General features: G+C 43.0%; 1 protein-coding gene across 1 annotated transcript in view; it reads right to left on the bottom strand.

The window, feature by feature from the left end:
* Positions 1-12,719, bottom strand: part of FURIN (furin, paired basic amino acid cleaving enzyme) — a 182,101-nt gene that overhangs the window by 96,035 nt on the left and 73,347 nt on the right. Inside the window, exon 3 of the mRNA XM_083184108.1 lies at positions 142-240. Within this exon, the coding sequence (XP_083040234.1) occupies positions 142-240 (99 nt within the window). The remainder of the gene's footprint in view (positions 1-141; positions 241-12,719) is intronic.

Raw genomic sequence — 12,719 nt, 5'->3', positions numbered from 1 at the left:
GTTAAATTGGCCATTACTCCAATGCTTGACTCATGTGCAGCTATATTAACCACCTATTAAACATGAATAATAAACAGTGTTTATGTAAATCTTACATTTACCTCAATAAACTAATTTACAACAGTTACAGCATAGTCTTACCTCAGGATCTCTGCTTAACAGGAAATGCCTGGTTCTATGAGGTGTCAAGGACCTCTTCACCACAGCCCGATGATGAAAGTGGTAATAATCTCCAAAAATCTAAAAGTAGAAAGAGAAAGACACTTAAAATACATATAACAATGTCTGCCGTCCATATTGTTACCCTCCCACGTTCACTTATGGGATCATCAGAAGTTATTGCACTAATACAGTGAGGCAGATGTGATAAAGGTTAGATCTACTTTATACACAATTGTCTGTACACTCTATAACATAGGAAAGGTACTGCGGCAACAGATGAAAGTTTAGTAAATGTTCAGAAAATCATACTTTGTTAATACTCAAGCCCACTAATATGCAATGAATTAAGTTATTTTACACTGTAATCACCACAAGTACTCATGTAAAATTAGAAAACAGTATGTAATGTATTACATAAATACTCAGAATTTGATGTATAAACCATGGGGCAATCAGTGTCTATGGTGGAAGACATAATATATAATATAATAATTTAGTGATCGTGATAAATTGGAGAAAGATCAAGTACCAGCTCCTGTGATTTAAAAAGGTGTCCATCAGGAGCGAATTGACTGGTACTTTACCTCTCCATTTTATCATTCTCAAAGGCTAGTACATTTGCCACTATAGGAGGTCATATACTTTATTAGACTCCACACTTCCAAGTATATGCTTCATGTATAGCAGAAACTACTGACTTCCAGCATATGACTTGGTCCCATTGGTGGGGTATTACAACATACTTACAGTATTAATGGCACAGATTAGTGAAATTCATTATTTAGTGGAAAACTTTTTTAGAACGATAGTCCTACATTCTGTGACCATTTTTATTTTCTGAACTCCCGAGGAATCGGACAACCCTTTTCGGACTTCAAGTGCAAATTGGTCATGTTAATACAGCTGCAGGAATCCTGAATGATGGCAGCTTCTACTTTTCTGGCCCCAACCCAAACACCACAAGGCCTACAAACAAAATGTATAGGATGGACTTTCATGCTATTCTTGGACTTTACTGGAGTTTTGGAGCTCCAGAAGAGCCATTGCTTTTTAATCTTGCAAGAACTATTTTTGCGTTGCTTATTGCCCTGTACACATGGTACAATGTGGTCTATTTTTTAAATCGATTAGAAAAATAGACTGTGCAGGCAGGACTATATATAGTACAGATCTGTATTATATAGACCAAATCTAATGAGTTTGCCTTACCGTTCCAATAAAAACAGGATTGAATAGCAAGGCAACAGCAGTGTGTACACAAATATACATACGTACATACGTGTGTGTGTGTGTGTGTGTGTGTGTGTGTGTTTATGCAATGCTGGCTATTTTGCACAGCTCTCACAGATGTTGGCACTCAAAAGGGTTAATAAATGACTTGTGAGCATGAACTGGTGGTTTATTCTTGGAATATGGACACAATGCAATTATGGGAAAGTATAGAAACGCCAAAAAAGCCCAATTTCTTTTACAGCAAGCTTGCATTCATTTAGCTGTGATGTGTTTACAAAGATAACATGCATATGGACCAAACCTTTTTTTTTTGCCTCAAATTTGGCTAGGGAAACACGATGTACAAATACACCAAAAAAAGCTGTAACTGCAAGTAACTTGTGCAACCCCTCTAATACCAATTTGTACTAAATATTGCAATCCGGCAGTGTCTCACTCTTGGCATGCTGGGAAGGTCAGAGGCAGTGTGCTCCAGACTTGATTGTCAGGTTATCAAGATCATGGCAGAACTCAGTTCAATCCTTTGAATAACGCATTGCTCCACTCATTTCTAAGCATGTACAATAAGCTGCACAGAAAATGAGCATAATGCTTTCCAAGGGGCATACACCACAAATGTTGTGTAAGATGCTCTGCAGTGACCAGGGTAATAAATATTAACCTAAAAGGAAGAAGGCAACCCAGCAAAATTATTGTCACCTGTAAAATTATTTTTAATGCAGACATTGGAACAGCAGAAAGGAAGGTCTGAAAGCGCAATGACTGAGAAGGTTCTGCTGTTACAGTACCAGTTGTTTCAGTTACGGGGAGGATTGCATAGAACAAGGGGAGGATCGCATAGAACATCTGGTACTTGTGTATTATCACGGCGCCCATCGCATCGCATACCACTAATTAAGGTATGCAATGGGACCAGATTTTCGGGTTCAAAGACCCGCACTGTACAATAAAACATTGCATCGCATGCCATGCGATGCGATTTTAAAATTGTACAAGCACCCTGATGGGTGATTACTATGTTAAATGCACCCCCATTGTTAACGCCACCCCCACTATCAACGCCAACCCGAAGCATGGCAAGCGCAGCGAGCCCCATCACACTATTTAAAATCAACTCCACGCCGACGTGGATAGTGGGGGTATGAAAAGGTCGGAGGACGCGTACCGCCGGCCCTCGTGGGCTCGCTGCGCTTGCCATGCTTCGGGTTAGCGTTCATAGTGGTGGTGGCGTTCACAATGGGGGTGTGTTTAGCATAATAATCACCCATCAGGGTGCCTGTACAATTAAAAATTGGATCAAATCACATCGCATGCGATGCGACCAATACGATGTTGTACGATACAAATCTTGGGCGCCGTGATAATACACAAGTACCGAACATCTTCAGGCAGGCTGCAGTTGTGCCCCAATATATTATATTATGAGAAATAAAATATCTGAATTGTGAAGGCTAATATATTTACACAGTCCACGTGTGTTTGCCTTGAACCATACATTAGCCTGGAACATACAGAATTGTTTGCAGATTAAAGCTCTCCAAACACATTGCAGTGACTACAGATTATCAAGCGCTCTGTGCGGCAGTTAACGTCAGTCTGGTCTCCAGCAGCTCCCACTGAATAGAATTCACAGTGAATACAAGACAATGGGAAAATCGCATGATGTTTATTTTTAGAATGTACAGTATCATTCTAGTTTTAATCAGAGAGGCTTTACACTCCGAGAGGCCGTAACCCCTTTCAAGCTGAATCTAAATAAAGGTATAGACTTAGATGGCTTTGGAATGTAAGTAATGACCCCTCCAGCAAGATGGGAAATATTACTGTTGACATCTGGTACTGGATGGTTTCTGAATCTGTACCACGGCAGAATACCATCAGCCTCTGCACATGCTATTTGTATTTCCATTCACCTCCTGGGAAGGGTCACAGGTTGATCACACATTGTAGTTGAAGGACGAATGCATGCAATATGCTATGGGGACACAGGTGTTCTCGCATAGGCCACGCACTGACAGATAAAACCAAACATACTCACACAGTAAGTTGATTGTTTGGCAACACAGAGTACTCCACACTATTTAGCCATGCCAGGTCAATCTTTCTGAGGCATGATCGTTATTGGATAATCAATAGATCTATTAGACTCTGCTGGAAGAGCAAGGGACAAAAAAAAAAAAAAAAAGACTACAAAACCTAAAGGCCCCCATACACTATGCGATTTTGGTCCGATTTCATCCGATTTCGGCACTTGGTGCCGATAATCGGATGAAATCGGCCCAAAATCGTATGTGTGTGATGTCTGATCCGATCCGATGCGCGGTCCCGTGCGCATCGGACCGGATCAGGGAGGTCGGACGGTCAGCACATAAGATCATCCGACCTCCCTGTATGCATATGCCTGCCACCTGACAGGCATATGCATACAGACACCGGGCGGGCAGCGGGTCCCTGAGCACCGGCTGACTGACCTGGCCGGGCGGTGGTGCGTGCGGGCAGCGGCCAGCGGTGGTGGTGGGGGCGGGCGGCGGGTGCGGTGAACGCTGCTGACCTGGCCGGGCAGTGTACTTACTTACATAGCAGCAGCGGGGACGGGCAGCGCAGTGGCGGCTATTATATTTTGAAAATACTTGTCAAATGACCGGCCGCTCTCTGATTGGCTGAGAGCTCTCCGGCCAATCAGAGAGCGGCCGGTCATTTGACAAGTATTTTCAAAATATAATAGCCGCCACTGCGCTGCCCATCCCCGCTGCTGCTATGTAAGTAAGTACACTGCCCGGCCAGGTCAGCAGCGTTCACCGCACCCGCCGCCCGCCCCCACCACCACCGCTGGCCGCCCCCACCACCACCGCCCGGCCAGGTCAGCAGCGTTCACCGCACCCGCCGCCCGCCCCCACCACCACCGCTGGCCGCCCCCACCACCACCGCTGGCCGCCCCCACCACCGCAGCCGCCGCTGCCCGCCCCCACTACTGCCGCTGCCCGCCCCCACTACTGCTCACCGCCCTGCAGCTCCCCGGTTTTTTTTTAACATGGGATAAATCGCATGCGATTTATCCCATGTAAAAAATGGCACATCAAGTGCCAAATTGTATGTGAGCCTCCCGGGGAGCTGCCGGGCGGCTCGCAGGTAAATTGGGTCCGACTTGTCCCTAGGACAAGTCGGCCTAATGTATGGGGGCCTTAAGAGCAAAAGGTCTGTATGCATCTTGGTACAAGTCACTGAATTCCTTTCTGATGCTTTATCTCGGATGTCATCACGCCACCTCAAATGAATATTTCAAACACAGATTTAATTCAGTTTCCACCAACCAATAGTAGTTAGCAACCAGATATCAATCCTACCCCACAAGCTCACTGCCTAGGTGTCATCCTTGATTCCAACTGGTCCTTAGTTTACTACATTTAAAAATAGGTCTCAAAATCATGTTACATTCATTTAAAAAGCATTTTTAAAATATGACTATAACGTACATAAGACACTGCTAAAAAAAAAAAAAAAAAAATTTTTTTTCCATGTTCTCATTCTCTCCAACATTACAATTATTTTACTAATCTTACCAACAAGACTCACTACTACAAATAAATGCAGCTGCGAGGCAAACGCTCCTCGCTAGAGGTTAATAGTCTGCAAATCCGGTTTGTTAAGGCCCCATCCACTAGTGAGAGGCATCACATACGGTACCTCGCATACGATAACCCAGGATCTCAACCAGTGGCTCCTGGGGGACAGGATTGCATAGGACACATTGTATTCGGTCCTTTGGCATACAATGGGGCAGATGTATTAAGCCTTAACAAGAGATAAATGCAAGGGTGATAAGGAGAGATAAACGTCCAGCCAATCACCAGATAACTGCCATGTTACAGGCTGTGTTTGAAAAAAGTCAGTAAGCAGATGATTGGCTGGACGTTTATCTCTCTATCACCCTTGTATTTATCTCTTGTTAAGGTGTAATACATCTGCCCCAATGTATCTTATGCAATCCTAGCAGGGCCAGTGAGATCTGCGATGCAAGGCACATGGGAACGCACCTCCCATCGCAGGTAAAGGTTATGCGGTGTGCCACTTTTTATGTGATCCGTTGCAGCACTGTGTCGGAATTGCATAATAAAATGCCATATCGCATTAGTGGGTGGTCGCCTTTAGTCCCTCCATTGGATACCTGTATTCTACAGAATTCAATATTAAACGTTTTAAGGGGCAGACACAAGTAGATTGCTTTAGAAAATAGGCTAAAATATCAGTCTAGATTAGAAATGAAGCACAAATCACTCCTTGTGTACACCACATCGCAATAGCCATGCACAGGACTATTACCAGCTCAGATCTTGAGAACATGCAGTCAAAATTTAGTGTAAAATATACATGCTAATACAGGGATACGGTAGGGATGGGGAAGGGGGCTGGGGTGGCCACAGAAGGGGATGGTGAGGGGTAAAATACTTACCTTATCTGTCTGGAAAGTCTACAGTACGGTCATATGTAATGAACAGTACTGATGACCATGAGGATACAGGAAGTCAGCCAGCGGTATTGAGGAACACTAAAATACATGTGCAATACACAAATCTCAGGCAACAATTTGTGACCAAAACCAGCCTTTACTGTATTTCTATCTTCAATCATTTCCATGGCTTATTCTCTGTAAAACTTTCTAACGATTGGAAACCTCGTTTGGTATCCTAGACGGAGTTCATCATGTAGGGCAGATTTAGATAGGATTAACACAGGAAAATCACCAGGTCTGACTGATTAGCTGGGGGCAAATACAGGCAGATCTCATTCGTTTAAACTAGTAGATTGCACTAGAGCCTCCAAGGACAGAGCTATAAGACAGCACAAATAAAATGAAAATTTGATGGAGTTAAATGATACAATATAGAGTTCTGATAAAGAAAAAAAAGTCATTATAGAAGTAAAATTGGCAGCAAGAGTTTAAGCAGAGGTCACTAAAACCTAAAATACACGTCTCAATGTGTAACGTACAGCTAGAGGTAATAAGCTTCGAAAAACATGAGTAGTATAGATGGGAGCAAGGTAACCTCTAATATAAATGTGCATTTATTTGAAAGCTAATAGTAGGCTTATGGCACTTGATTTATTTTCTAAAAAAAAAAAAAAAGTGACCAATTTTTTTTTTTTTTTTTTTTTTTTAAAGAAGTGCTTCTATCTGCAGAAAGGACTTCTATCATCATTTGTATGGAGAAGATAAAGATAGAGAAGATATTTTGCATGCATAAACTATTTTTATACAGAACAGAAAATGATATACTGGTAGTTTTCTTGCAACAGTCTTGTTGGTCTTTAGCACCCCCCAGATGTACTATGAAGGCAGACCAATCCAGTCTCCATAGTTTCTAAGCTGCAAAATTTACAGAGCTTTGAAATGGGAGTTTTGCTAAAAAAAAAAGAAGAAAAAAAAAAAAAAAAAAAAAAAAAGGTACAAAGCAAGGTGTTACATATAACATTGCCATGAGTTAATTTATGCCCTAAATATACATTTAGGTTACAGGTGATAAAGAAGTATTCACTACAATTACTTTCACATTCTCATGGGCCCCACACACAGCACAATTTTCAGGCATTTTCTGAGCGATTTTAACAAATCACTCAGAAAATCCCTGAAAATGCATGTAAATCGCTGTGTGTGTATAGCCCACACAGCGATTTACAGGCGCGCCCCCGCCGTTCTGAATCTGGCCAGGATTCAGAACGGACCTGCCTGTCAATCTAGAGCAGTCGCTCAGAAGCTCCTGCTCATATGTGGCCTCGGATGTGAGCAGGGCCTTCTGAGCGACGCTGTACGCCGCCCTGATGTCCCACAACGCCGCCCCCCCTTGACATGACAGTGACATGCCGGTCGCCGCCCCTGATGACGCAACGGCCGCCGCTGGAGCAGCAGGAGACCGGCGCCCCCCCATGACGCTGGACACCGCCGCATCCCCTGATGACGCAACGGCCGCCGCTGGAGCAGCAGGAGACCGGCGCCCCCCCATGACGCCGGACACCGCCGCATCCCCTGATGACGCAGAGCGCCGGACACCTCGGGATTAGCCGGCCGACTGTGGACGCTGCGGGACAGAGAGGAAGCGACGCTGGACTCCGGAGTTGGTAAGTATTTTTTTTCCACACTGCGCCACCAATGTATACCCAGCTAGGGGGGGGGGGTGCATAGCCACTGACCACCAATGAATTTAATATTCCCCACACCAGCTTTTTTTTTAACTATATATGGTAGGGGGGGTTATTACATATGAACATTAGGGGGGCAGGGGGATGGGATTACACTGTGCCACCAATGAGATAAATATTCCCCATCAGGAGAGGGGGGGGGGGTCCTTCCCCACATACCCACAACCACTGTGCCACCAATGAATTTATTATTCCCCATCTGGGGAGGGGGGCTATATCCACTGGCCAGCAATGTTTATTTATAAGCTGTGCCGCCAGCTTTTTTTTATCTATATATGGTAGGGGGGGGGTTATTACATATGAACATTAGGGGGGCAGGGGGATGGGATTACACTGTGCCACCAATGAGATAAATATTCCCCATCAGGAGAGGGGGGGGGTCCTTCCCCACATACCCACAACCACTGTGCCACCAATGAATTTATTATTCCCCATCTGGGGAGGGGGGCTATATCCACTGGCCAGCAATGTTTATTTATAAGCTGTGCCGCCAGCTTTTTTTTATCTATATATGGTAGGGGGGGGGGGGGGTTATTACATATGAACATTAGGGGGGCAGGGGGATGGGATTACACTGTGCCATCAATGTTTTTATTTGCATGTGAATGGGGGATGCAGGCCTTATTGCATAATGGCACGGTGGCACAATGCACATCCCCCCCCTGCCCTCCCTAATGTTCATATGTAAACCCCCCCCCCCCCTCCCATATATAGAAAAAAAAACTGGTGGCACAGCTTATAAATAAACATTGCTGGCCAGTGGATATGGCCCCCCTCCCCAGATGGGGAATACTAAATTAATTGGTGGCACAGTGGTATGCCCCCCTCCCCAGATGGGGAATATTAAAATCATTGATGGCCAGTGGCTGTTGGGAAACAGGTCTGCTTGCAGTAAAAGCTGGAATACTATGATCTGAGATTTCCTGATGTAGACTTGAATGGGTCTGCAGGTCAGAGAGTTTGACAGGTGACACTCCCCCAGGCTTTATTCCAACCCCTTATTTACATTTGAATGCTTTTTTTTATTACCCTGAAGTTTCTGTGAGAGATTTGAAATCTCTCATGCTGAATCTGCCATTATGAATCTCTGGCACACATCTGTGTGTGTGTGGCTCATTATCTGAAAAATTCAGATTAAGGGAAATCTCTCGTGCTGAATCTCCCGTTATGAATCTCTGGCACAAATCTCTGCGTATGTAGGGCCCTTAAAAAGAGCTACTTCCCTTTATGTTTATACATGTGTATATATACAGTAATGGGGCATACACAGGGAGATTTGAGCCAGAGATGTGTTCTGGGCAATTTATACCGCTTTCACGTCTCAATGCCGGGTTGCACTGGGGAATTGAAAGGGTTCAGTCCCGGTGCGACCCTTCCTAAAGCGCCTTCCCAACTCCAAACCAAATTGATGCACACAGGACTGCGCATCGGGTCGGAGTGGATGTCAAACACATCCAATTTGGGCCGATTTCTCGGCCCGATTCGCCGGTATCGGGCGATCGGTTTTTCAAATGGAGCCAGGTTCCATCCCCCAGTACATGCCAGTAGGAAAGCGATAAAATGCCGGAGTTGTAGGTAGGCCCAAACATTTCTAGATGGTATGCCACAAGTCTGTCAATTCCACCCTTATGACATGAATATTCTGGTTGGCTCTAATCGCTCTGGCTAGAGCTTTATGCAGAGATAAGAAATAGGATGCTGCCACCACTTATTTCAAAAGGATTGGAGAGGGCACCATTTACTCTGGCCCGAGCTGTTGGGGAGTTACATAATGCTAGTATACACAATCTTCAGATTAATGTTAAATTAAAAAAAGTAAATGTGGTTTCTGACTATGAACTTACGGAGGGGTCAACACACTCAAATTTAAACAAAATTAAAAATAGTCAAGCAACCATATAATTTAATTCTGGACCATTTGACATGGATTGACTTTTGGAAGTCAATGTTTCCTTCAGTGTTTGTTTCAATTTGGCACTGCTGAACCCTTGTGGCACCAACTAAATAAAAGCTACTACTGCTACTATGTAATAGCTCTGATTACAGATGGAAACAGAATTGATATCAGGCTCCTGGCACACAGATGCAAACGGATATTATTATTACCATTGATGGGTAAGGTGCCAGCTAGTAAATGCACTTCTATATGAACCATTCTCATCTAAAACTGGTGTGTACTATTTTACGTGAGCTAAATAACCTGGCAATTAACACGTTAAAATCAGTTTGCTGAGACCTCAATCTCCTTTCTCTTAATGCCACAGCAGCCCCAGGAAAAAAAACTCATATCAGACAGTATAAAACCATGGCTGCATATGTGCTGACCCCTAAGTGTATTACAATGTCAGCCCTTATGAAATATCAGCCACATCCTATTTCCCAGCATATCCCACAGCTGTGACTTTCAATCACCAGCACTCACAGTACTGAAGAGAGATTACAGCCTTATACTTTATTGCCAAAAAAAACAAAAAACTTTTAACTTCTGAAAGCAGGAAAAAAAAAAGAACAAATAGAAGCCTATCTGCCGAATAAACAGACGAGTGCTTCATCCCTTTCTTAAATCCATACTGTAGGACAGTCATACAATATAATAAGGGGTGGGGGGTATACATATCATCTACACAGGAAAAAGCAATTACATTATATTGCACTAGAAAAACTACAGTTCTTGCTAATTTCCTCTTGCATCATTGAGGTCATTCAGGCCTGAACACACGCAGCAGAGCTTTCCAGAGAACAGCCTACAGTCAAAAATGAGGAGTCTGGAAAACATAAGAAGTACCCAACCTTTATAAAGTAGCTTGATATTACATAGATATCATGACTCATAACTACCTGGCCCAGTGGAGCTTAAAATCACAATATATAAAAGGAATATTGCTCCGAACTCAATTATCCGTAGCCTGTACAGGGGGACCTGTATCTCCCGGGTTTAGTGCTGGGGTCAGCCCACAGAATACATTTAACAGCTTTCTGTTCGCAACTATCTGGTGTACCAATAGAAATCTGCAGTAAGTAGGGCTTTCAGGGGTTCACCTCAGCTGCCCACAACTATAGCACTTAAACCAGAATACAGGAGAAACTCAAAATTTCTAATATCATGCAAAAGTTCACTTATTTCAGTAATTCAACTAAATATATTATATAGACTCATTACATGCAAAGTGAGATATGTATGCCTTTGTTATCATTTTGATGATTATGGCTTACACTTTATGAAAACCCCAAATTCAAAATCTCAGAAAATGTGAAATTTTACATGAACTCAATAGAAAAGGCTTTTAAATACAGAAATGTTGGCCCTATGAAAAGTAAAATCATGCATATGTACTCAGTGCTTGGTTTGGGCGCTTTTGCATGAATTGCTGCCTCAATGTGGTGTGGTGTGGCATGGATGCGATCAGCCTGTGGTGCTGCAGAGGTTTTATGGAAGACCAGGATGCTTCAATAGCGGCTGTCAGCTCTTCTGTATTAGGTCTCATTTTTTCTTTTGGCAATGCCCCATAGAGACTCTATGGGGTTCAGGTAAGGCAGGTTTGCTGGCCAAACCAGCACAGTAATACCACGTTCATTGAACCAGGTTTTGGTACTTTTGGCAGTGTGGGCAGGGGCCAAGTCCTGCTGGAAAATGAAGTCCGCATCTCCATAAAGCTAGTCTACTGAAGGAAGCATGCAGTGCTCTAAAATGTCCTGGTAAATGGCTGTGTTGACTCTGGACTTAAAGTCCAGTGGACCAATACCAGCAGATAACATGTGCCACAAATCTACACAGACTGTGGAAACCTCACACCAGACTTCAAGCACCTGGGATTGTGTGCCTCTCCATTCATCCTCCAGACTCTGGGACCTTGGATTTCAGATGAGATGCAAAAAAAATAAAAAAAATAAAAAGGACTTTCAATACGACATTTGAAGCCCATGTCCAGGATCAGACTGTGTGTGGTGGCTCTTGATGCACTAACTTGAGCCTTAGTCCATTTATTTGATTTTGTTAGCAGTCTAGTATTAGAACTTGCTGCAGGCTAGGCAGCTATTTATCATGCTGCTATGCAAATAGGTGTAATTTTATATAAAATATGTGTCAGGGCATGCTGAGATGTATAGTTCTTCAACAGATTGAGGGCCATGAGTTTGACACCACGGTTCTATTTCTTATGCAGATGCCGGGAGTTACACACTGAATATAGCCCTGCTGTATATCATTATTCAGCAGGTGCTTGGGAGTCCCATTCATAGGCATTACATAGTTACACAGAGCTCACACAATATGTAGAATGAGATTTGTATTGCTTGGAGGATAGATGTACATGGCTGATGTATATAGTCACTTTCTTCATTGGTTATGCTATATGTGCTTGAGGGCAAAATTAAGCTTTTTTTTTTTTTATAAACCAATTTATTTATTTTCTTATATAGCGCAGCATATTCCATTGCGCTTTACAAAAGGAGACAGTGATACAACAAACTGGCTATTTACAGACAGTCAAAAGGTAGGAGGGCCCTGCTTGCAGGCTTACAATCTATAGGGATAGTTGCACTTCATAAAAATAATAGATTTGCAGTTTTATAGAGGGTTTAAAATCAAACCAAATCATGTTTTTGCGGTAAATACAAAATTTAAGACACTTCTTGTTAATAGGAGTTAGATGGGTAGAACTGCATCAGCAGCATATTCCCCAGTAATGGGTACTCCTGACTCATTCCTGGGGAATATGCCGCTGATGAAGGACTAAATGCATTTTCCGGTCGCGTACACCTCCTTATGGGCAGAAATGTGATTGGGCGAAAACAATTGATTACAATACTGTAAGCAGTCTTCTAAAAAGGTCACCAATGAGGTGTATGTTTGATTAAAAGCATTCCCCTACTCAAGTAAAAAAAAAAAGGCAATAATAAAAAAAATATATAAAGAAACCCAAATATATGTGGTACACTTTAAATGGGCAATGATCTTTAAGGTGATATTTCTATTACTTGACTTTTATTTAGAGAGGATAATCCTCTATAGTGATAACCAGGAAACCTATGGCCAAGTCACCACATTCCACAGTGCCCAACACCTATGCAGCGCTATTAAGGAACAGGAGAAAATCGGTCAATATAACAGAGGCTGTATGGAAGAGCAG

This window comes from Crinia signifera, chromosome 4 (genome assembly GCF_055691185.1).
Source record: "Crinia signifera chromosome 4, ASM5569118v1, whole genome shotgun sequence".
NCBI lineage: Eukaryota > Metazoa > Chordata > Amphibia > Anura > Myobatrachidae > Crinia > Crinia signifera.
Note: the sequence above shows the minus strand (reverse complement) of the source record. Positions and strands in the feature narration are given on the sequence as shown.